A 27,500-nucleotide genomic window follows, 5' to 3' on the forward strand; every position below is an offset into this window, starting at 1 on the left:
ATACTGCCTGAAGAAGTAGTAACATGCCTAAGTAGTAATGGTACTGTTTTGTAGAAGTAGTAACATACGTAAGTAGCAGTAGTACTGCTTGAAGAAGTAGTAACATGCCGAAGTAGTAGTAGTATTGTTTTGTAGAAGTAGTAACATACATAAGTACTAGTAGTACTGTTTTGTAGAAGTAGTAACATACATAAGTAGTAGTAGTACTGTTTTGTAGCAGTAGTAACATACATAAGTAGTAGTAGTACTGTTTTGTAGAAGTAGTAGTAGTAGTAGTAGTAGTAGTGGACATAAGTAGAACAACTGATCAAGCACTTTGCTTATGTCTTTACATAACAGGAATCATAGCTTATTTCATTTTGCTATTACAAATATGTTCCTGCATTTTATATCTCATGCTGTCACACTGATGCATCCTTTGAACTGTTTATTCCTGATTATATTAAATCATTAACTGCAAACAGGCATATAATTGCAGCTGTCTTCTAAAACCAGGACAATCTAATCTAATCTACATCACACCATGTCTTTTCTTCTCTTATTCAAACTTATCCATTTTTCATACTATTATCGTATAATTAACTGTCTATATGCTAAGTGTTGTACATATTGCAGATTGTTTTTATTTCTATGTTACTTTATATTTCTGCTTGCATATTTTACTCTGAAATGTGGTTGACTTTTCTGTGTTTTTTTTAAATTTTCTCCAAGCACAATAAAGCAAGTCAAAGCTTTCAAGTTCAAGTTCTTTCTCAATGCAAAGTTTTGGTTGCTGAACTTCTGTCTTTTTTTGTTTTGTTTTGTATTGCTGTACCTTGAAGTCCTTCTGCTACTAGGGGAGTTTATCTGCATTCCTAGTTAACAATAATGTCAGCTCCTGCTTCCAAGCTGGAACCTGTTTCTATATTTGCTGATATGGCATTATTCAAAATAGTGGAAATAACTCTCTGTTTTATTAAGGATACATTTCATTTTTTTAGAAAAGATTAGGAAATGCTATAATTAATGAGGAATAATTGCTTGTTATTGTTGATGTTCAGTCAGGGGTAAAGTTTTGAAAACAGTTGTTAATTATATGAACACAGACAGTAATGCCATTTTACATTACAATGGTATGCAGCCTATATATCTAAACAACAATTTAGTTAAGAGGCAGGGAATAAGAATAAAACATCTGACCAGTGACTTGGAGAAGATTGATAGTTTGATTTCTGTACATGTAACAGGATTGTTTTACATGGTTCCATTAAAAGATGGCACAGGATGGATTGTGAGATATTCAAATCGATACCGGTAATACAGATAACAAATCTAGTGAAACTGGTGATAAAAAGAATTGGTCTGTCTCTGTGCCACTTGTATTTTTGGTGGACAGTTTTATCAGGTAATGATGAAGTGTACCAAACTGTTGGTAATGATCCAGAGTGTTCATCAATAAATGAGGGAGAATTATAAAAATGTGATTGATAGTCAACATAAATAATCTGAAGTTAACAAAAAGAAGAAATGGGGATGTACAGATGTTTAATTGTACAATGTGCAGGTACATTTTTGAGAGTCCAAATTTTTTCTTTTAGCCTTCTAATAGATCTTATGTAGTACCTGAGCACTTCACATGTACATCATCTTATGCTATTTATTTTTTCCAGTGTGTTACCTGTGAGGTGTACGGCATAGGTAAAACTAATAGCTGAAAAAGTAGATATATGAACAGCATTGTGCAATTAAAAGTAAGAATACCAACAATGCCTTAGACAAACAAATTCAACGTTACAAAGATTAAAAAAAGTTGTTTTTATGTAGCAGATTTTGTTTCTGAAAGTTTTAATGGAACAGGGATGATAACTTTATTTTTTAGAAATTAAATGGTAAATAATGTTGAATTCACAGTTTTCCAGGTTTAAATGGAGAAGTGAATTATAAGTGAATTTTAGAGAAAAACAAATAATTGGAACAGATGTCAATAGATAAATAATTTTATGTTAGATGTGGATTAAGCAGTGACACAAATGTATTATGCGACTGTCTTTGTATTTAAGAAGTTGTTAGCTGTGAGTTTGTTTACTCTGATCAAGACCTCAGTGAAGGCTGAAAGTGCTTAATTTGGCTTCTTATTAAAGTTTTTCAATTCAGTGTTCTTCAACACGCAAGGTATATTTTTGCTGTTTTTATATGCTGTAGACTTAGTTCACATCAAAAGTTCCTTAGCAGATACATTTGTGACATGTTACATTATACTTGCTTGATGGCACAGAGACATTTCTGCACATCTCCTATGCCCTTTTGAATGTATCCAAGGATTCCTGTCCATCCTCATTAATATAGTCATTTCCAATCATCCATAATATCCTCAATGAAGATAACAATTTCTCAGATCTAGTACGTAGCTGAAAAGTTTGCGTTGATTACATATGGTCACTTAGAGTAAGTACACTTACTTGGTTATAAGAATAAATAAATAAATGAGCAAAAAATAAATACATTGGCTATATCTAGCTGACATATTATACAATATACAGATGTATGCCATGTAAGAAATGGAAATGGAGGCTCATTTATTTAAATGAAGCTTATAGTTTTCCTTCCAAGAAGCAAACAGTGAGAGATAGAGGATATGTCATACAGTACAGCAGCATCCATTGTGAAAATTTCTGTAATCCTAATTCACTGCTTACCTTCAAGTCATATACACGGATGAAGTAGGACCGCCGGGGATTATCTTTGACTAAACATAATACTCCAGTGAAATGTTTGACCCAACAGCTGGTGTTAGGTGGCTGTGCAAGAAAAAGCTGTGCCACTGTAGTTGCCAGGGCCTAGAAAAGAGAAGAACAATATATTAATAATCTGCTGTTGGATTTGCACTGGTTGTGGAAGAAGGGAGTGACAGTAGCAGAAAAGTGGTTTCATTTATTTTTCAAGGACTGTGAGTACCATTTTGTTCAGATAGTTTAGTTTTCCTGGCATGCAGTTCAATTTTCTTGGCATTATGACATAATCAGTGCAAGTAAAAAGTGAAGCAATAACTGATCTGTGGATTTTATACATCACCCTGTACGCTGCCAAGTTGCATGTAGAAAGAGAGATCAACATTTATTAGTTATTCAGCAAAATGCCATTAATACCATTGCAAAGGCAAAACCATTGCTAATATACACAGCACCATAGAATTGATACTGCCATGATTAATTATTTCTTATTATATTAAATATCTTTTATAAATAATGAAAAACAGTCACAATTAAATGTACTTAAAACTGACATCAAACTCAGATAATGGATGTTTGGAACTGCATCTTTTAGCAACTTACTGTTCATTTACTACTCAAATACATTCAGAATGAACTTTCCACTGTTCATGAGTAAAGGCTAAATTAATTTTCGTCTCTGCTTAATATCCATGAGTCTTGAAGTATACAGATAAGGACATTGAATGCCAAAAATATTTTTAAACTATGCCCGGGATTCATGAAGCTTGAGCCAGGCGCAGGTGTAGCGTAGGCAGTATAATGCCAAATATGGCCGCCGAGCGATTCAGGTATGATCCAATTCCACGTGCACTACCAGCGTATGCCAGATCTGCGCAGCTCTCGGTGTAGGTATGCTAATCACCCCATGTGCAGTACTGCAGCATGCAAATGAAGGTACATAGTGATTCATGAAGTGGCGTAGGCGTAGCGTAAGCCTACAGAAATGTAAACCAAAAAAAAAAAAAACGGTTTACATTTTGCCAAACAGAACATCGGAGCCATGAAAGCGGATCAGACTCATGTATTACAAAGTTAACATATGCCAATGGCTAAATATATAGCAAATGGCATAAGAAAAGATGCACAACACATAAAAAATAACATTTAATGTCATGGCCGCAGTAACGCAAAGTACAACCACAGGGCATGTGTGCGCAAACGGGAACACAAGGAAAATATATACAAATGTCATAAAATAGCAATGTAACACAAATCATGATTTCACCATAATATTCAATGGTATGCATGCTACACCACAACCAAGCTGCAAGTGTTGCTAAGGGACTGTGACAGTGTTTGGCATGGTAACTATGAATTAGTAGTCAATGCCATGCAAATGAGGCAAGTAATAGTGAATTGCAAACATCCTGCCAGCCTAAGGATGTACCATATGGCGCAGCGCTACAACACCGAGGAGTGGTCTGGAGGAATACATGACATCAGCAGTGGGGTGTGCCACTGCAGCTGTAAGCACATTGGAGCAATGCAAATCTGGGCTGCCTGTTGCTAAGCAAAGCCGCAGGACAGGGGCGTGGATGTAGGTATAGCTTTGCTTAGCTGAGAGCACACATGGAGCCCGAAAGTGCATGTTTACGTGGATGAAAACATTCTCGAAACGCGGTAAGCGGATGCACACGCCATGCACCACAGTCCAAAAAGGACGTTTAGGGGAAGACAATAAGGAAATGCCGCAGTAGGGTAATTGGAGGCCACCAATGTCTCTGTGAATGACTTCCATGATGATGTGCTCCGTAGCCTTGCAGAACAGTCTAGTCAGGCATCTAGGGCAATAGTCCCTCTGGTCCATTGTGGTGCCACCTTTGTGAAGTGTGATAACTGTTGCTGTGCACCATTCAGGGGCCACAATGCCTGATACAAGGCTATTAGTGAATTTGGTGCCCAAGTGGGGAGCCATGTCATTCTGAGGTTTGTGTAAATCACAGCCTGGGATGTTGGACGGTCACATGGAGTCTGTGTTCCAGGCTTTAGAGAGTGCAGCTTTGAACTGTGTAGTTGTGACCGCTGGGATTCTGCATTGTTCCTGTATAGATGTGGGCCCTTTAGGGTGTGAGAGGGGTGTAAAGTTAGCACTGAACCTATCTGCCAGGATGTTGCCAATATCAGTCGGTTCTGTAATGTTCGTGCCTAACCGCTGTATGCCAGAGCAGATGTGGGTACGCCATCAAGAGTAGTGACATACCTCCATAACGCTTTGTGCTAGTCCTTGGTATGAGTCGCAGTAATGTTTACATAGCTAGCTTTGGAGGATGTAATAAGGGATCTCAGATTTCTACTGAGGCTGACCAGGGAGCTACCCCACCCATGAGATCTTACTCTACTTTGCAACAGTGTCCTCCTTCTGTTGTACATTATGTCCATGACAGTGGACCCTCAGAGTGGTGTCCATTATCTGGTGGGTACTGTCATGGCTCTGTTTGGGATAGCATGATCCATGCAGTCATGTGAGTGCTAATGAAGTGCAGTTGTGTATGATTCAGCGTTTGTAACTATATTGTCCATCTGCACGGGTGTCATGATGTTTACTACTGCTGTCATAAGAAGCCTGAAGTTGGCTTTGTAGAAATATTGTACTGTGTTTTCCGTGAAGGGTGTGGTGGTAGGATGTGGATAACAAGGGTGATTAGCATACATTCGGAACTGACCAACGAGGTCAAGGTCTAGGATATTGTTGGCCTTGGTGGTGGTGTGTATAGGTTGATCCAGCCGATTGGAGTTTATGAATCCCTGAAAGTGTTGGCCTAATGTGTTGGTACATGAGTAGGTATCACAGTCAAGTGTGGGGTAGTGTCAGTCTCACATCAGTAGTCCCTGTTTGAACCCTACTTTCCAGTACACCAAGAAATGAGGGCCGTTAACCGTGGGGTATGGTGTGGAATCCGTAGCAAGCTACAATTTGTATAGCAGTTCTGGCCACAGTTAGTTGCACTTGGATTACCTCTGATGCATTGTGCTAAGCAACCAGCATGGAGGTGTGTACATCCTTGTGAAATATGGACACACCTCCACCGTGGGTGTTCCGGTCCTGGTTACATGACTGAAAGGTGTGGTCTGCGTAATAGCCTGTCAGTGCTGGGGTGCTCTCCAGAGCCTAGAAGCAGGTCACAGTCACTGCAGAGATATCGAAGTGGTCCATTATAAGGAGTGCCTCGGCTGAGTGCATTTGAGATGAAGATGTCAAGCATTGAGTAACATTACCTTCAGGCTTTGCTTGCCTGTACCTGTTCTGGTGGTGAATATGTTATTTGAAATGCGTCTAAAACAGGCAGTATAGGAGCAGCAAGAGCTTTAGATGTTATCCATAATCCCAGGGCTAACAGGTGCAGGTCATCTGTGCCAAAGCATTGTGGTTTGTCGACCATGTCATTCAAAGCAGACAGATACTGGATACCCTTGGAATTACACCAGAAGCATAGGCAGCTGTTGAAGTGAATAATTCTGTCATTGTACTGTGTCATCAGTCTGACTAATGCAGAATGCTTCTCAGGGCTTGGGCAATACCTGCCTGGGCTACAAGATCGGAGAGCTATTGCATGTCCCTGTACATGTAGTCCAGGAAGTTACATCTCAGGGCATTCACACTAACGTGGAGAATGACAGTCATATTGTACCTGTTGAGGAGTGACCTGAGTGCATAGGTTATGTTGTGGATCCTGTTACCCAACAGCCAGATGACAGTGACTATCGCCTTGTGTAGCCTGCTGAGTGGGACATCAGTGTGACCGCCTACAGAGTCACCTATGACTAGTGTGTTGGGTATGTTATAACACCCTATTGGCTGTAGTTGATGGGCACACATGAGTCTGTGGGCTATAAGTAATTGGTGTTGTGTTTGATGATGGGGGCTGCCTCTGTTGCCTAGACAGAGTAGTATGGAGAGGCTCCGCATATGTTGTAGTCTTACTATGTGTGGCCTGTGGTGGTGGAGATCTAGTGAGACTATGTGATGAGTGGGGTGTGCTGCAAATGTTTAACATCCCCACATGATTGTCAGGTTAAGTCTTGGTTGGAGAGAGCATTACCTCCAGCATGGCTACATATGTGCATCTCTCACAGGCTGTAGCGTTGTATGTTAGGAGGTGAGCATTGACTGTGTACATGAGACAATTGCTATATTGCCTCATGTTGCCCATATTCATCATATAGACAGGCAATAACACTGGTAATTGACATTTGGACATGCCTGTATATTCAACCATTTATCACAAGATATGTGAGGTAAGTGTGTACAACAGCTGTTGTACTGTAAGCATGCTGGAAATGTAAGGACAAACAGTGTTTAACCTGTAGGAAATGAGTAGGATTGAGTGCTATAGTAATTAGTAGCTCATGAAGTGCTTACATGTTCTGAACAAGTGCTGAGCATGAATAAGCAATACAGATAGGGTGTTGGATAACATAAACTCACTGCCCCCCAACAGGTACACAATCACATATCCATGAACACTACAGAGCCCCTGTAACCATAACTATGATGGTACAAGGTGCACTCAGGCTGCATGTGACCTGTTCAAATCCCCGGTCGTATAATACACATATGGCAAAACAGTTTGCTCTACATATACACTTCCATGTAAAACATAGGTTCATGGCAGTCTGTAAAAACACTGAATGGATCACACTAACAGTTATCACAACCCACAAAGTGGAGACGCCACTCATAATGGGAGGCACTGCACTATTACCCTGCTGAGTATGGTCTGAAAGTCTATGAACCTTAACGTAGATGTTGTTAGCAGTACAGATGTAGATGACAGTACGGATGAATTCACACTGCATAGCATACCTGTGACAGGTCATAGGACATCATCACCCATACTGTGTTCCACCTACACACAGTATACTACATGTACCTTTGTATGTCACAGAAGTGTTCTACCAGTGGCCTGTTCACAGAAGCAACATTACAAAAGGTGTCTGAGTGACATGTGCATATCACACCAGTGGCAGCTACAGTAAAACAGGGTTAATGTTTTGTACTCCTCCGTCATTGTAGCCCATACCACACAGACAAATGGGAGGCATCTGCATATGTGAGTATGAGAATGGCCATGACCTAGGAGCAATAGCTGACTCAGTGTTGTGGACAACATACAGAATGGGCTTTGTGGGTGAGGTGCGTGACATATGTGCACAATCTGACAGCTGCTTATTGCATTGTCACCGCTATGTTAATAACCCTGTACCCATTAACTACCACCTAGGCAGCGGTCAACATTATGGACACTGTGTGTAAGGGATGGTGCTGTGCAGTTTACCTCCCTGAGCTAGTGACATCACCAGGCCTATTAGGTAGTCATAAGAGGCAACCCAAGTCATGACAGGGTGCCATCCATGAGCATGGAGAGCATTGGACAGCCATACTCAGCACTCAAGTGACCAATATCAGATCACATATCACCTTTAAGGGGTATTGGCCATGCTTGGATGGGCGACACCAGCCTTCACAATCCTCATCTCCACTATGCAGCATGCTGCCTACCCTGCATAAAGACATGTGCAACACTGTGATGTTGGACATGCTACACGTACATATCCTGATCTGAAAGACATATGTCATGGACAGCCATCTTCCTAGTACAAGGTTCGCCACATGCTGGACAGATCCCTGTGCCATACATGTTACATACTCCTGCCATACCATGCAACCCTGTCCAGCAAAGCTGCACATGTCATCTCTGTCATACATGGTGCGATGACTGCATGGTAGATGTATCATTAACTGTCTGGATCAGTAATGTGGCACTGATTCACCTATTGGTGGGAACATGGCTGTCGGATACAGCTAGAAAACCTTACATCCTATGCCCATACATGGCCCAGGGCATACACACTACTACATGATCTTGGCCATACATGCTATAGTTGATAACCATCCCTGCGAATACCATCCGGCTAGCCATTGTCCCATGTGTATCACATGTGCAACACAGGCGATACGTGGCAGGATGTTGAACTGCTGTACAGTGCTATGTATATGTATATGGCAAAACACATGCATGTAAAGGTTTCCGTGCGCATGTCTGCATTGTCACTGCCCATGTCCGTTAAGGCAGCGTATGTGATGATATGTGAAATATACACAGCATCAAGGTCAACAGCATTAATGTGCACACATCCAGGCATGTGCTGATAGGTAAGAACACCAGTACAGGCAAACAGACATGCCCACATCAAGACAGCATTCACATGGAATATAAGCAATATAATGAGGTGACACACATATATGATGATAATATCCAAAACCCATCGGGTGTTACATGTGTGTGAAACAAACATGTCAGTCATGTCAGTGTCATAACGATTTGCAAAGACAACTGTTCATAAGTACTAAATGTAATACACATGTATGTGCAGCTGTATCTCTGTGCATCTCTGAGATGCTGTGACCTGTCTCCATCATTATGTCTTCCAGATAATGCCTCGATCATGACTGCCGGCATATAGCTGCTTGGAGGATGATGCCCTCATACCATACCTCCAGGATAACTATGAGGTACTGTTCAGCCATGCGCCACAGCATGCCCAGCAGTGTGATGACCTGTGGCAGGAACTTCGCAGGAGGTTTAATGATGTGGGTGGCCATAACTGCCCCTACCAGCAGGTGCGCAGACACTGCACGGACCTGATCCGACATGCGAAACAGCATGCCAATGCAATCTCCAGGGAACAAGGTAGAACAGGTGGTGGGCCACCAACCCAGCCCCCACTCACACCTACCGAGGAGCTACTGGCCAGGCTGGGGACCCCATCAGAACAGCATCCACAAACTCTAGCTGCCATTGTGGAGGTGGGTGTCTCCCAACCACTGAGCCTGGAGTTGACTGGTAAGTCACTACTGCACATATAAATATTATGTCTCATTTAGTCGCATGTGTCACTGTACAATATGTAATGTAATATCATATGCAAGGTATGTTTACACACATGCCGGATACTATAGTATGCTACCCTGTGTATGCACACATGTGCATACTCCATAGTATATGCTATTGTACTGACAAATGTGTTAACATGCACAGTGCACCCTGTAGCTGTCATACAGTCATGGATAATGATCAAACTGCTGTGTCACCCCTATACAGGTACCTCTGGCATGCCGCAGAGACAGCAGGTCATTGTAGGTGAGACATTTATCAGTATCAGGCATGTGAATGCACAGATCTATTCACCATGTGGCCAGTTAACACATGTACACATAATGTATGGTCCAGTCACGATATACAGGTCGCATCTTTCATCAATCACACTGGCTACCCATGTGCAATATATACAAACCAAATGAAACATCAACATGAAACCACAGTAACTGTCATTGCTAGATATGTGGACAGCTGTGCATACAACAGTGGAGGCATTGTTCAATGTAGGAATATGTACTATACATCAGAACAACACATATGGGGTACGCAAACAGTACTACACAGTGAGCTGGGATATGGGCAGCCCACATGATTCACCATTGTGGAATGTGCCCCTGCAATGAGTGCAGATATTGTGATGTGCCATCTGACATGTCCCAGACATGTAGTGGCCCGGCTGCAACATTGTCACACTATCCCATAAAACATACCCCACATACCAAACATACAACCCTTTGTCTGTATAACCCTGTGGACACTGGAGTATCTGACATCTACGGGTGTATGTCTACAGACATGTGAGATAGATGGCCATCACACACATTTGGCCAACACATGTTCACACATGGCCATGGAGGATGGCCAGAGACATGTAGTAACACACAGTAGATGTGATGTGTATGTGTGTACACCCTGTTGCACATTGTCTACACATGGTCCAACTATAGCCTTTGTTAAATGGTTATATAGTAAATGTGGAACACTGGACATCCTAACAGTCTGTGCACAGCTTGTGGAGGTGTCAATTAATTCGACCACATAAGATGTGTTGAACATCATGACTGTGTCACAGCATGAAAGTAGTCATCTGTACAGCTTCCACATACATACACAGACCCCACATCAGGCCAGAGATACCATTCATTTCCCTTGCTGCTGTTGGACATCACTGTCAGCCATGCACCTCGTGTGTGTGGTACATAAATGTCATGTGTGACATGGTGTATTGACCAGTCTGCCATGTGTGGACACAGTTGCCAGGCAACTAAGAAATGTTAGCAGTTGTGCAGGGGTGTCATCTGTATGTCTTCTGGTGACCTGTCACACATGACACAGCATGGTTTAGTGTGTATACATCTGAGCAACGTGGGTCACAATCCACAGTATTTATGTATTGTGTATGCACGCAGTCATGGCTATGCACTGTATGTGTATTCCACACTGTATAGCAATAGAGACACCTCATGATTTCATGCAATGGCACTGTGTCTGTACTTCACAATGTATAGCAATATAGATGCCTCATACTACCCTTCAATGGTCATGCACATCTGCTAAAAGTGCATTCTATCTGTAGGGCATACAGACAACACTGCAATGTGACACCTTTACACCACTGTACATGTGTCAGGACACCATTGTGTTAAACATGTATGTATGTCACTGCACACATCAGCAGATTACATGTCATACTACATGTTAATGTCAAGGACATATGCCTCACATCAGCCATGTGTCTTGTTAACCTGTGCTGGTCCACATGGTGTATCACAGGGATGCATGCTTACTACCATGATTTGTGAAATGCATGGCTTCTGCTATGACACATGCTTGCTGTTGTGTGCAACCCAGGGATGTATTCTAACTAACACTATTAATGTCTGAGCTGCATGCCTTCTGCTGTATCACATGCATGCTGCATGCCTTCTGTCATATCACATGCATGGTTGTCTGTGTGTGTCTGTGTGTGTGTGTCTGTGTGTGTCTGTGTGTGTCTGTGTGTGTGTGTGTGTGTGTGTGTGTGTGTGTGTGTGTGTGTGTGTGTGTGTGTGTGTGTGTGTGTGTCTGTGTGTCTCTATTGTAATGTAAAGTCTTTGTTTGCCTTCACAGGTGATATAGGTGCGTTGCCCTCCTGCGGTCCATCCGATGTTAGTGTCCCCACAGACTCTAGCAGTGATGAACATATGCTTGAGGTACAGGCAGGGATGTTAGGGGCTGAATCTGTGCCATTGGTTGCCATCCCACCTATATCACCCTCTTCCCCGCACACAGTTCTCATGCCAACACATACCCCATCACCAGTGGCCATAGAGGAAGGACAGTTACCGTGTGTTAGCTTGGAACAGGAACGTGTGGTGGCTATGGAAGGTGTGTCTTCACACCATGGTGCCAGTGAAATGACTGCAGATGTGCCACACAGGCATGTGTCCAGTGCTGCTCATAGGATGACCTCTGGCCGACATGCACCTGCACGACAGAGCGCAGCAGCTGGTGTCACCAGACACATGTTTCAGACTGTAATGGTGGCACAGGCATGTGCTGAACTGCAGAACAGAGAAGGGCAGAGGCTTCAGAGGGCTGCTATCCGTTCTTTAAACAAAAACATCCAGACATTGGCAAATGCTCAACAGCAGATTGCTGACGTTTTGGACAGGCGATTGGGTGACATGGTTGGAATCCTTGACCGTGGCATGGCAATCTGTGAGCGTGAGCTGTCTGTGCTGGAACATCTGGTAGGCGTGAGGCATAGGCCACGTGGATGTAGGCCAGCTACACCACCTGGTGCAGGTCTACGTGAACGAGCTACCTCACATGCCCACTCCCATAGTGCCAGTAGCAGCAGCAGTGCAGCTGGTGTTACGCTGTCCACACCAGGACACAGCAGGCCATGTGGACGTAGCCCTGGATGGTCTCAGTGTGGGGACACGGTTCCAGTGGATGTGTCATCGGACAGTACCCAATCTGTACCTCTTTCTGGTAGTGCCCGTGCAACCCCTGGCAAGCACAGGTCACGTGGCCATGGCCGGACACAGTGAGCTGTAAATCCTGGTCTGTACAATCTGCAGCTGTCAATAATACCCCATGTGTAGGTCGGATACATGGCAGAACAGTGTGCACACATACACGCACACACCAGAAACATCTGTAGGGCACCGCAACACCCACATGCATAATAACCACATGTGTCCAATTAGATCACAGGCCCTAACCCACACACATGATGTCATCCACTGGTGCAGCCTAGGCCCCTGGCAAACATTATCACCCTGTGCATATGATGATGCCTGTGCCACATCCCTGTCATCCACACCATCGGTGCAGGGACATGCTCATATGGTCTGATGCACAGGGTGAACAGAATAGTGAGATAGGTGTATATTACAATTGTTGTGTACTGTTGACATGCAGCAGACATACCATGTAGTACAGGATTAGAATACATTGTTTTATATTCACAGTATGTGTCTTGGTAACAACAGTAACAGCATGTTGGTAATGATGCCCTGCGTCCCTCCTTAAGGTCTGATTGCATGTGCCATTACGTAACAGTGTTTGCAGTTAGAATGCATTGTTTTATGTTCACAGTATGTGTCTTGGTAACAACAGTAATAGCATGTTGGTAATGATGCCCTGCTTCCCTCCTTAAGTTCTAATTACATGTGCCATTAAGTACCAGTGTTTGCAGTTTCACATGTGTAAATGTGGAGTACTCACAGGCATGGATGGCAATACCAGCATGCTATACATAGCCTCAGCCTCACTGTTAGAAAGGCTGACATTCCAAAGATCTCTACACATCTACTGATCCAGGAGCATGTGAGCTGTGTACTAGCCTACAGTGGCTAGAGACGTGGCATCCATACCGGGTGACATCACAGGTACAGCTACATGGTGCGGGGGGTTTACACAGTGGTCTAGCTGATGTCAAGGGTAGGGGCCAGTTGAAAGCATGAGGTCTCACTGTGTAGCAATAATACACTTTCACATTACAGGATGAGAACACACACAGACATACCCAGACACACACAGTAACACGCCCACACTCACGGGGTCAATGACACAATAACACACACTTGATAGTGTTGAGGTGAGGACCCCTGCCTATGTGGTAATCACCATTACAGTACTGTGCACCCACATGACGTGACACAGAGAATGAACATGTACAGGTAGTCAGTAATGCCTAAGACTGATGGCATCAACAGGGTAGTAGATTGCATCACCTTGAGGGGTTAGGGGCCCTATCTGTTTTCAATGGTAGCATACATCCTCACTCCATGCACCAGACAGCCATACATACATACACACACACACACTGTGTAGGTTGTATGTCTTCACCTTCAAGTACCAGAAACATAGCTTACTGTTTGCACATGTCATGGTAGGACAGCTTGTGACACACCTGTGAGCTGTCTTCAGCAAACATCCATCTGCAAAGGTGGCCCACCACTTTATGTACACACATCCATCCATACCTGATATACATCTTACCGTACTGTGAGTATTTCACCATATACAGGTGTCAATGATGGGGCTGCATTGCAACTGCATGTTGTAGTAAGACACAGATGAACTGCAAACATCAGCTACTGCTCATGCATGGTAGCTGAATCCACACCACTACATGTACATGTATATAGTTCCTACATTCCTGTCATGTAGCCATGTTTGTATGCATTGCAATTGGTGAACATGTGTGATGACATACATGACACATGGACTGTTTGTATGATATGATAGTTGTCATGGGTAACCAGTACAGAGGGAATGTTAACTCAGTCAACATTGCTACCTTATGTACTGTTAGCATTCAACAGCCATGGACCTACCTTCCATGTGCATGCATGTAATCACTGTAGCCATGTGTCTGCACGAAGGACAGCAATAGCTATGCTATGTACATATGTGTTGTGTGTGTGTGGGGCATGTACATATCCACGGCAGTTACATGTACGTCATATCCAAACATGAGTGTGTTGTCTGGTGTACAGCAACAGTTATCTGTTACAGCTGTATAAGACCCAGGGCCCCTGTTATGTGTACAGCCAACCTGGTTATGAATAGTGGTATCAGTACATTGCATAACACATGATGGAACCCTGTCAGTACATGGGTAGTCTGCACAGTTGCTGTAGAGCTAGGTACAGTCCACTGGTCATGAGTAACATGGTGTTGTACTAATGTTTGGATGTGTGTTGCTGGTCCAAGGACATGGTGATGTGTGAAGGCTACATACTAGAGTGCGGAATTTACCACTGTGATCTGCACCTGACACATCTGTGATGGCTTTTGAGAGTGTACTGGTCAGTACATGTGAGTGGCCTTCATATACGTGGGGACACTAACACCTGGAGCGGTCCGTAATGGTCTTATGGCTCACATGTCTGTATCTGAGGTATACAGTGGTAGCGCTATTGTGCACAACTGAGCCTTATGCCAGGTGTTCCTCACTGCACAGATGTCAGTATTCCCCATTGTTGGATCTAGATTGGCAGCTATGATTACGAACACTACACATCTAGCACTGTTTAGCATACACATACAATGCAGTTGTCCTGTAGGTGTCAGGGTGTTTACCTGGTCTCAGGTTCTTCATCTATGTATGGTACTACATGTGCAAAGTACCCACTCCTGCCAGGACAACACCATGGGTGGTATTAGTGTGCCAGGTTTAGATTGGTACAGCTAAGGTGATGGACAGCAGCAGACGTTGTGTAGAAGACCAGTGTCAGACATATGTAGTGCAGCATTCATGCTAACAATGATGACTATCAACACACTGTGCCCTTCCATGTTTAGAATTTGTGTGCATACAAGACAGCCCTTCGCTACTGTGTGAGCATGCCCAGTACGCCGTTGTGTAGATGGACACATAGTGCATTCCAAACTGACGTGTGCTACTAAGTGTGTGAGCATGCCCAGTGACACCTTGTGTCGGTTGTGTGCCTCTGTGTATGGGCATGACCATTGTAATCCTGTATAGCGATAGTGGTCATCCAGGCAACAGATGGCCATACCCCACTTCAGGATGGATTCCTACATTTAACACACTGGTTCACAGGTATGTACACCGTAACTGCCAGCATCCATGTCGATGTCTGCAGTCCTAGAAGGTCATATTGACTGTCTTGAAAGGTGTACTGTCTGTGGCGTGTCTCATATCTATGTAGTGTTGTAATAGTGCTCCGTAGATAGCCAGTTGTCCTGCTCACACCACTGCCGTGTGTTTGTCTCTGTCTGCCTTGGGACAGTAATATGCTTTTAGACTGCTCACTCTCCATACAATCCCTATCAGCATCTTTGCCTTTGCTGATGATGTCACCCATCTAGAAGTATGCCTCTGGGAGTGCTGTGATCCAGTAATCTCGGTAGCACGTTCTGTAACTGCGTAATGCTGTAGTGTGATAAGGTAGTTAGGTCGGTGTTCTAACCCCAGCTCTGCCGTGTGTGTGTGTGTGTGTGTGTGTGTGTGTGTGTGTTTCCAGCTGCCTGGGGACAGAGTAATGCTTTTAGACAGCTCACTCTCCATACAATCCCTATCGGCGTCTTTGCCTTTGCTGATGATGTCACCCACCTAGAAGTATGCCTCTGGGAGGGCTGTGATCCAGTAATCTCGGTAGCGCGTTCTGTAACTGCATAATGCTGTAGTGTGATAAGGTAGTTAGGTCTGTGTTCTAACCCCAGCCCTGCCGTGTGTGTGTGTGTGTGTGTGTGCGTGTGTGTTTCCAGCTGCCTGGGGACAGAGTAATGCTTTTAGACAGCTCACTCTCCATACAATCCCTATCGGTGTCTTTGCCTTTGCTGATGATGTCACCCACCTAGAAGTATGCCTCTGGGAGGGCTGTGATCCAGTAATCTCGGTAGCGTGTTCTGTAACTGCGTAATGCTGTAGTCTGATAAGGTACTTAGGTCTATGTTCTAATCCCAGCCCTGCAGTGTGTGTGTGTGTGTGTGTGTGTGTGTGTGTGTGTTTCCAACTGCCTGAGGACAGAGTAATGCTTTTAGACAGCTCTCTCTCCATACAATCCCTATCGGCGTCTTTGCCTTTGCTGATGATGTCACCCACCTAGAAGTATGCCTCTGGGAGTGCTGTGATCCAGTAATCTCGGTAGTGCATTCTGTAACTGTGTAATGCTGTAGTGTGATAGAATAGACAGGTAGGTGCTCGATTCCAAGGCATGACAGGTGTGTGTGTTTGGCAGTCATATCCTATGTGTTGGTATCTGTTGGTGGCTAGCTTCGGGATGTGTTGAGTGTGTTTTGTTGCTTTCCTATATAGTGTCCACAAATCTCATAATCGCCCAAGACACTGGGTTGTCAACACATACATTCGCCAATAGGTCTGGTGAGTAAATGTCAGCAGCCCTACTCTTACCCTTAATACAGTCTGACCCGTGTGACGCATCAAAACACACTTGCCTTGATAGTAACACCATTATATAATGCAGGTGGCAAATGTAGTTTCCTTTTCATTCTTGTCTAATGCTTTGGTGTCATGTGGTCCGCTGTTGTGATATAAATGCAATATCTATGTATGTGTGTGTATATTTATATGTGTGTGTGTGTGTGTGTGTGTGTGTGTGTGTGTGTGTATGTGTGTGTATATATATATATATATATATATATATATATATATATATATATATATATATATATATATATATATATATATGTATATATATATATAAAATATACATAGATATAGAGATAGATAGATAGACATAGATATATACATATATGTATGTAGACATTAGCACTATTGTATGTTTGTGCTGGATGATCTGTACGTGATCACCTCGGATGTATGTATATCTGCCATGGAGTAGTGGTAAAGCACATCATCTGTGGTGTACAGGGTCCCGGGTTCTAGTCGTGTAGAGACTGGTTATTTTGTTGCTGGGTAGACCAAGGGACATTGAATACGGTGATAGTAAGGCACCTTTAACCAGTTGTGTACGGATCTGAGTGACAGTAAGCAGTGGTTATTAATTTGGAGGGTCAGTATGGGTCATATAACTATGCATTAGAAGACTATATTATGCAAATGAGGTTGACAATAGTGAATCCCGTTTATCCCCAGGGTGTGATGCAGATCCCAAGAGTGTATGTGTGTAGATAGCCGGGTGCAGGGCTTGAACATAGGTGAAAGCATGGGAGGGGGGTCAGGCATACTGTACATACATTGGAGACCTGTGCCTCGGGATTGCTCCTGCCTTAGCATGCCTAAGCTAGGGGTGTGTCTATACCTGCCTGGTGAAATTGGGAGGGACAACAATGGTAGTGGAGTAGTCAAGGTGAACAGGCTGCACAAACAGGTGATAATCAGCACAATCAGCAGATTACATGGCTAGCCCACCCCAGAACACTACAGTAATGTGAGCAAGCACCATACACACAGGTGTCTTTCACACTCTACACCACTGGTGTATACATGCGGGGACATTTCTCAACACAGTCCAACCAAATGAGAAGGGCTGCAGCAGGCAACATAGACCAACATGTGCAGGAGGCTGAGGGCGGTGAGGATGTGAATGATGCCGAACAACCCTTAGTGAGGTGACATAAGACTTTACAGACCCAGGGTAACTTACCAGGGGCTACATGAGCTGGAGATAGTGGAGTGCTATGGGGTGGACAGAGACCTCCTACAGCAGCTTGTTGAGCTGTGCTGGCCACACCTGACACATCGAACAGGCCGAGGGAAACCCATCCCAGTGGATACCAAGGTATGTGTTGGCCAAGGTATACTAGCCATAGGTACCTCCCAAAGCACAGCTGGGGATATCATGGGGATCTCACAGGCATCTGCATCCAGAGTATTGCACCAGTTCACAGACGCCATGTCACCACATGCCAGTGAGCACATACATGTCCTCAACACACGTGATCTGTTGACCAGCAATATGCGTCTCTTCCACCAAATGGCTGACTAGCCTGGGGTACTGGGTGCTATAGCCTGCACACACGTACGCATCAAAGCACCACCCAGTGAGTGGGGTAAGGCCTACATTAACTGCAGGGGCATACCCTCCAACAGCTAGGCCATATGCGATGGCCAGGGCATTAAACTGAATGTGTGTGCTGTCTGCCCTGGAAGCTATGACGATTCCGATATATGGCATCTGACGCAGCCGTACCACACCTTTGTCAATATGGACATCGCCTACAGTTTCCTAGTGGGGGATGCTGGGTAACCACTGGAGTCGTGGCTGATGACACCCATCAGCAATACTCACACACCTGAACAACCACACCATAATGAGGCAGACGCACAGGCAAGACATATAATTGAGCATGTGTTTGGGATGCTCAGGTCACGGTTCTGGTGTCTGGACACATCCGGTGGAGCCTTGCAGTATTCACCAGCTACATGCACCCCAATTGTTATGGTATGTGCTATGTTACACAATCTGATCCTGCGGTAACAGTTGCAGCAGGAACAGCATGGGGCAGGGCCACACAGCCCCCCACCAATGCCAAGGCCTGTACAGGCACAGTGTGACTTGGAGGAGGAACTATCTGAGCTGGGCCCAGTAGGCGAAAGGGCCGTGCACAGTATGACATGCCCTTGGCAAAGAGGCAACACATGGCATATGCACTGACACAGTAGGTACCCAGGGATTTCACCCTCTCTGACTCGCACAGACAGTACAATGGATGCCAAACATGACACTGCCTGTACTCAGCCATGTATAGGAAGTGCACTGTGTGCATCCGACATAGGCAGCCCTCCAGCACCATCCTCAGGTCTGGAACACCCCCAAGGTAAGTCAATCTGCCTACCAATTGGCAGTTGTATTAGAATGTGTATTTACCCGTAGCTATGGTATGGATGTGAGCATACAAGAGTGTTTGGTGGCCGACTGTTAGGGCAGCAGACAGTACACATCCATAGTGGCACCATGACATCTGTAGCACATACCGGGGTCACAATAGTAGCCAGTAGTACACAGGGTGTCCTAACCCACTGCAGGTTATGGGCTGAACATCATTTGTGTCCATACAGCCCACACAAGTCTCATACAGCTGGACAGGTGTAGACCTATACAGACAAATGCTATACAATGGCCTCTGGATATGCCCAGTGAATGATCCCAACCCCCACAGACACACACACAAACTACAGCAGGCCAGGCAGTTGGATGTAGGTTGTGAAGGCTAGGACGTCTGCAACCACTATGCTGGTAATTAAATCTAGGATCTGACGTACACTGGTATGCCTCCAACCAGCAATTTAGGTAGGTCCACACACTGAAATGGAGTACCTGGCATACCAGTACAGTAGTAGCAAATGTGTACAACTGTCAGCTGTGCCCCCCTTCCAATGTACACATGTGAGTCATGTGTGCCCCTCCGGTGCTGTGTAGGACTGTGGATACATTTGGATGTCCCCCCACGCTGTGCAGAAATGTAGTAACAGTCAATGCCACATGACCATTAGCTACCCTGCAGACATAGCATGCCACCTGTCGGTGTACAATGCAGGGGTCGGCACCACAGTACTGACTGTCTGGACATGTGACACATGCGATCTAGTTGACCATACTTGGCATGCTCAAACACATGAAGGTATGATGGTAATGTCAGTCGACAACATGCATAACAGTCATACTGGGCATGCTCACACACTGAAACACAGGACGGCCAGGTCTGCAAACACCAGTGGTCCGGACATATCTGCCAGTACATTGCTATACTATTGGATGACTGTGCTGTATGGTATGTGTGTGGTACTGTCTATTCTCTGTACATATGCCATGGTGTATTGGTAATTCACATGAGCTGTGTGCGCAGGATATTGCTACCAACATGTGCAAAGGACAGTTCTTTGTTTGCGGCCAGAACGATGCCTTTGGATATGGAGTGGGTAAGGCACATTCCAGCAGGTGGGAGCGGTTGTGTGTGAGTTTGCACGGTGTTAAGCACTGCTGACCTCTGGTTACAGCTCCTTATACTTGCTTAGACTCCATATTTCTTTAACAGTGCAATACTGGCATACTGGTAGACAAACACGCTTACACCGGCTCGCTCACTCACTTGCACGTGCACTGACATTTGTGCTTACATTTGTCACTCACGCTGGGTGGGCGCAATCCCTTGTGATGCCTATTACATCGGACTACATGATTACAGTATTGGGTATGTCTAACCATTAGGCAATGGCAGGCGTTCGACTGTACGGACTCGGCGGCCTGTCCAGTGACATAATCATATTACATGCATGTTCCTCATACAGTCTGCTCCCATCTGGCTGATACATGGGAACCGATACTCAGGAATGCTGACATGTAAATGTTTTTTGGGAAACGCATCCCTCTGCCGGGTCATGCTACCACATACCTATTGTAGGTTTTCCACCTTTTGGATTGGCCGACGTGAGACTCTAGGAGTAACACCTTTCCCACTTTGCATGGGACAGTCCCTCATTAGGCATATGTGTCATGCAAGAATACTCTAGCCATAGCAACTGTCCTGATTAGAGGACATTATTATATTCTACGTGTCTGTAATAGTTGCATGTAATGGTTATTGTATACATGACACGTCAATATGTTATGTGAAGTAGCACAAGCAACTTGACTGCTGCTAGGCTAAGCTTTGATTTGTGCTAATATGTATATTTCTGTACTATGCATGGCTGTAGGTATGTTCTGCCCTGGTACGTCTGACATTTCTACAGAGCAGGTCCCACTTTGGCCATTCGGAAAGGTGGCAGCCCTATAGGACCTATATGTAGAGCTGTCACATTTGGCAAGGCAACACATACCCACAGCCAGTAGTAAACTGACTACTTCACCAGTTTGCATATGTTAAGGTTATTCTTGTAGCATTATAGTTGCTAATACTGTTTCCTATAACATGGAGCTGTTTCTGATACAACAAAATCATTTTATGACACCACTACACACAATATATGACCTCCTTTCCCGAAATCACAGGCCATGTGCCGTAACATTCATTTTGCAGGACACAACTGCCCAGAGTGGTGTGTCCCTCACAAAGGCGAACAGGTGGTAATCCAAAACTATTATGCTATCATCTACCGAAGGTGGTCAGCGGAATATGCACTTTCCGTCACTGGCAGACCTCACATACCAATGGGGGAGAATGAACACTGTATCAGGGACACTGCATAACACCCTGAGGGACACATTTAGATGATTGGTTCTATTAACCTGACACATTGACAGTCACAGGGCATATGTATTCATTCACGTTTGTCGAGGTACATGCTGTTTATGACTCATACATGTTGTCATCAGTCATTACCTGTATTCCGCCACTTGTCCACCTAATATCACTAGTTCTGGAAGTGTTTAGTTGGACTTTGTTACATTCTGATTCATAAATATGGACGTCCATGCTAATCAGGTACACGGCACTGATATAGTCCCTATGTGTTCCCCCAATGGTTTACAGACTATCCAGTAGATGTGCTCTTTAGGTTTGGGAGGTATAGGCGTCTGCTATGCCCACATAGGAATATTAATTACTTCCACTGGGCGGGCCTACTACATCTCTGCCAACCAGCACCTGCACACTTAGGCCCATTATTGCATACCCATGATTCACCTACCTGACACCCCTCTACAGCACTCATGACAAATACTTACTGTGAGCGCAGCTGGGTATGAGCACACCCCTACACATTGCCCACTCTCCCCATCTCGGGATACATGTCACATGTTTTGTCAACCCATGTGTTATTACACTTGCACAACCTACTGTTCCATGTACACCTACATCCTGCTCGCATCGATAACCACGGGTTCACACGTAAAGTGAATTTTTGGTGTCCCGCAAGGGACCCCATTATCCATGTTTAAAGTGTAGACCTTGCAAATCTCTCTCACTGGTACTTTCCTGCCAGTGGTTTGGAAAGCAGCAGTGTATTTATCTTTATTGCCTGTCTGTATGTCTGACCGGCCTAGCTGGGCGGTGTGGGAGGTGAACGTTTGTTTATTGGACCTCCCAGTAACATATGCCCGGTCTGAGCATATGTTACCCATAATTGCTGTAAAGTAACCTAGTTATGTACATTTGTATATCTACTATGACATATATATATTTTTTGTGTGTATATGTGTATATATCAATAACTGTTGTATGTGTATATATATATATATATATATATATATATATATATATATATATATATATATATATATATATTTGTATATGTGTGTGTGTGTGTGTGTGTGTGTGTGTATATATATATATATATATATATATATATATATATATATATATATATATATATATATATATATATATATATATCTATATATATATATATATATATATATATATATATATATATATATATATATATATATATATATATATATCTATATATACATCTGTGTGTCCGTTGACCAATACATTTCCCGGACAAACACACTTACACATGCGTATTGGGTTTTATCTCTGCTTCAACAGCATACTATTGCCTTAGTCATTATGACACCGACACTTCACTCTGGTTAACTTGTAATCTGTATACAGCACTTTATACAGTGGACAGATGTCGAACTTTGTTCATGTATGGGGTACCACTGATAAGTGTGATGTGATACAGTGTCATTTGACCTATTCCTCGTCTGCACAGCCTATTATTCCTGCTACTGTATTTGTTTCTGTGCACATTCATATTATTTATGTTAATAAATGGAGTGCATGTGTTACAGAGAATGTACGTCAACATATTGATGTCTGCATGTTGTTGTGTCTTTCGGCTTTTCCCGGTTAGGGGTCGCCACAGCAGAACTCCGGTCCACTAATGATTGGCAGATAGGTTTTACGTGCTGAGATGCCAGCCCTGATGCACAACCTTCAATGAAGGTACACCCATTTACGCATGTCTCCACGCAGAAGACGCTCTAGCTAGGAATCACACCTACATACTAGCTGACCTACACGGGCTGCTCCATTGCAACCGGCGCAACCAACCCTGGCACTTCTGTGTCCATAATCGCATAGCCATAGTTTCTCCAGCCCACCCGTGTTTAGTTTCCACGCGTAGCAGCCATTATCCACCTGATATCGCAGCCATGACACACCTTTACACATTGCCCTCTCCAGAGCGTTAGGGGCCCTACACATATTTTGTACCGACTTGTGTATTCACAGGGTCTCCCTCCATTTATATTTGCCCATACGTGCCTTTCCTGATGTTATGGATTATGAACATTTTGCGGGTTGCAAGTGCAGGTGGTCACAGCATGAACTACATTCCGTCTGTGTGTAATGTTGACGTAGCAGTTCAACGATATTATGGCCACTGATATAACCCTGCCTCTGGTGTGAATAGCAGTGCTGTACTCTTGTGCAGCTTTATCTGACATATGCTGCAAGCACTATATAATACCTTAGTTGCTCTAGATTTCCTTCACAACCCTTGTGTATGCTTTCTTCTTTCGGCATTCATTATATATATATATATATATATATATATATATATATATATATATATATACATATATTTCATATTTCTTTATTTTATGTCTGTGGATATTTATCTATACACACATATATATATATATATATATATATATATATATATATATATATATATATATCTATAAAACGTTACATCTGTACAAAACAACATACATTTGCTATGCTGGGAGCTGCTTACACAGGTGCACTTGCATCTCCTTATTGTGAGTTACATATGTTTACTGCCACTTCTTTGTGCTTACGTGTGCCTTATTCATTATGACAGTACCACTTTGATTGATGGAATCCGGTTAACGGCCCCATGCGGAACACACATTCACCTTTACATGTTTAAATGTTGGCTTTACAGCACAGAGGCATTCATTACACAAGAAAATGATATGTGCTATAGTCATACTTGAACCGGGAATGCCTTTATGTTAGGCAGATGCTCTAACCACTACACTATTGGTGTTCTGCCTCATTTATATGTATACCCATGGTTCATAGCTACTCTAACATATGCCTCACCGCTTCACTTACACAGCAGGTATCCATTCTCCTGCTGGGAAAACCGCAGTACTACACATGCGACATTCCCTATTCCCTACTGCTCTGGACACGTGCTGCATGTTTACTCACTCCAAGGATATTCAAAACTCCAAAGCTTGTAGTGCTGGCACATACGTGTGTTTGATTGTCAGGGTGTTCATGTGCTGGTCTGGGTTTAGGCTTGTCCAACTGGTGACCGGAACTGCCCTGTACCTGTTCAAATGTCAGACGTAGCACATGGACAGAGTTGGTCCCAATTTTAACATTCTACCTGTGTTTACAGACGCAGGGGTTTGGGCACCTCTGACCACATTATTAGGTTGGCACTACATAATATAGGGTGGGGGTGGTTCCACTACATAATACAGAGTGGGGGGGGTGTTTCCACTGGTGCACATGGACAGAGTTGGTCCCAATTTTAACATTCTACCTATGTTTACAGACGCAGGAGGTTGGGCACCTCTGACCACATTATTAGGTTGGCACTACATAATATAGGGTTGGGGGTGGTTCCACTACATAATACAGGGTGGGGGTGTTTCCACTGGTGTTTCCCTTCACATTTGACTATTTCATTCATTCATATATACGATGAATATTATTCTGGACATCACTTATGAATTCAGTACAGGTATGCAATAGTACTATCAACAAATGTGACGGTTGGTGTACATATGTGTAAGGACCTCTGTGATACAGACTAATTTAAACAGTGACAGGGAGAAGGAAATGACAAATCAGGGAAAATCACGGACACTTCTACAATATTAGTACTATTAACTTGAAACGTGTTGACAGATTCAGAGACATATGTATTAATACTTATTTTCTGCAGTTAAAAGCGTCTATTACTCTTAATTATTGTCATTAGTCATTCAAGTGTTATTCAACACCTTTCCTCCAAAGGTCACTGGTTTTGTGAGTGATTAAGAGGCTGGCCAGTTATTGTGCGAATGCTCTGACCATTGATAGGGTTGCCACATTTTCATATGTACAGGATGGGATATATTCTGGACACATCAGATTGTTTAGGCCAACACATACCCACAATCAGTACAGGGTTTAGAACATTCATTATTTTCCTGGCTGAGAGCCTATTCCTTTAGCACTTTAGTTGCTTATTCTGTTTCTTGTACGATTTACGTATTTTATATCCAGAAATAACTGCTTTAGGCAACTGTTACATGAAGTGTGGTACATAGTTATTTCCTACAATCACAGGACATTTGCCATTGTATCATTCTTGGTCAGGACACACCTACCCAAACAGTGACTGTCCCTCACACAGTGGGTCAGGAGGTACCCTGTTGACATCAGCACCTTAATCACCCTATTTCCAAGTGCCACTATGCGAATGTGTACAATATATTCTCTCGATAATTCATGTGAAGAGACGTGCGTCACAGGCATGTGTTTGATCCTGGGTAGTAGGTTCTGCATGACCGTCTAGAGGCTGAACAGTCTCATGCACCACTACTGCACATACAACTTGTGTCCAGATGTCTACAGGACTGGACATCGTGTCGTGATACCAAGTCTGATGTTTACACAAGATACTTATCCCATGAGGGATATCCAAAAATTGAAAAAGCCAAATACCGTCCATTCTTTTGGATTTACGAAAATGTGTTAGGGTTTGACATGCAAGGGATACATAGTTTGCAATCCTGTCACTGCCTAGGGTGACACTGCCTACTACATATGAGTAGTGGTCACTATGTGTAGCTATGGCTGTGCCAAGCTAGTAGCCCGAGTATGGCTGGATTTGGTGGATGTTCATGAATGGGGGTGCATTGTGTGCTGTGGAGGGGATGATGGGTATTCAATTATGCATCCAGGTGTGTTGCATTTGGATGGGCCAGTTCCATCCAGACCATTCTGTGGGTATGTGCCGGTGACATTTCTGTAAATGTGTATCGTAATATTCATATGTTTGTGTGATTGTGTTCTACAGTATGGCCTGTCAGGTTGTATTGCAGATGTGTATGCTTGTTCTTTGTGTTTCTTTCTGATTCATCCACTGCTCCCTCATACAACTCCAGTTCACCTATTGTGCATCCAACACAGTATCGCCTTTGTGGATTATACCATTACCCATCCCCCCCACACACATATTCCTGACACTCCATCCATCCCTTCTTTGGGTGATGGCCCATGGCACGGTCAAGGGAACACATTACATACACTACATATGTCAGGTACCTGTATGGTTGTGAGGACTATCCTGGCATTTTTCAGCTTCCACATGCTGTACATCACACACATAGGTACACGCACATACTTAACTTTCATGACATGGTAGGTACACCCGGGTAATACCCGTTCAACTTTGACACATCCTGACAAGAACGGCTTGGACCGCATATGGGCAGATTTTGGCCGAATGCTCTGACCATTGGTAGGGTTGCCACCTTTTCATATGGCCAGGATGGGATATATTCCAGACACAAATCAGATTTTACAGGACAACACATACCCACGGTCAGTACTATGGATAATACTTTTGTTTTATGCCTACATGTTAACTTATTGTTGTAGCAGTTTATATGCTCCTTCTGCTTCGTTTTCTTGCTTATTCTATTTCTTGTAACATGTGGTATGTTACACACGGAAATAACTATTGTATGTGACTATTACATGCAATGTGGGACATAATTATGTCATACGGTCGCAGGATATTTTACATTTATAATGGTTTTGGTATGGACACAACTGCCCAGCTGTGTACTATCCCTCACAATGTGGGACAGGTAGTAACCCTGACCATTGCACTAGACGTAACTATTGGCGGCACGCTAACATGATGCGTTTCACTTCCACTTGGTATAACTATCTACACTGCATTAGAATATGGGCACATGGTTTTAAATGTAATTTT

The 27,500-nt window shown here is 43.5% G+C and overlaps 1 protein-coding gene and 1 long non-coding RNA gene across 2 annotated transcripts in view; one reads left to right on the forward strand and one right to left on the reverse strand.

The window, feature by feature from the left end:
• WAS (WASP actin nucleation promoting factor) overlaps positions 1 to 27,500 on the reverse strand; it is a 749,592-nt gene that overhangs the window by 442,835 nt on the left and 279,257 nt on the right. Inside the window, exon 2 of the mRNA XM_044080287.1 lies at positions 2,676 to 2,816. Coding sequence (XP_043936222.1) covers positions 2,676 to 2,816 — 141 coding nt within the window. The remainder of the gene's footprint in view (positions 1 to 2,675; positions 2,817 to 27,500) is intronic.
• Positions 1 to 27,500, forward strand: part of LOC122809072 — a 514,410-nt gene that overhangs the window by 355,811 nt on the left and 131,099 nt on the right. The window lies entirely within an intron of this gene.

The sequence above is a fragment of the Protopterus annectens genome, chromosome 8.part0 (genome assembly GCF_019279795.1).
Source record: "Protopterus annectens isolate FY-2018-M chromosome 8.part0, PAN1.0, whole genome shotgun sequence".
NCBI lineage: Eukaryota > Metazoa > Chordata > Ceratodontiformes > Protopteridae > Protopterus > Protopterus annectens.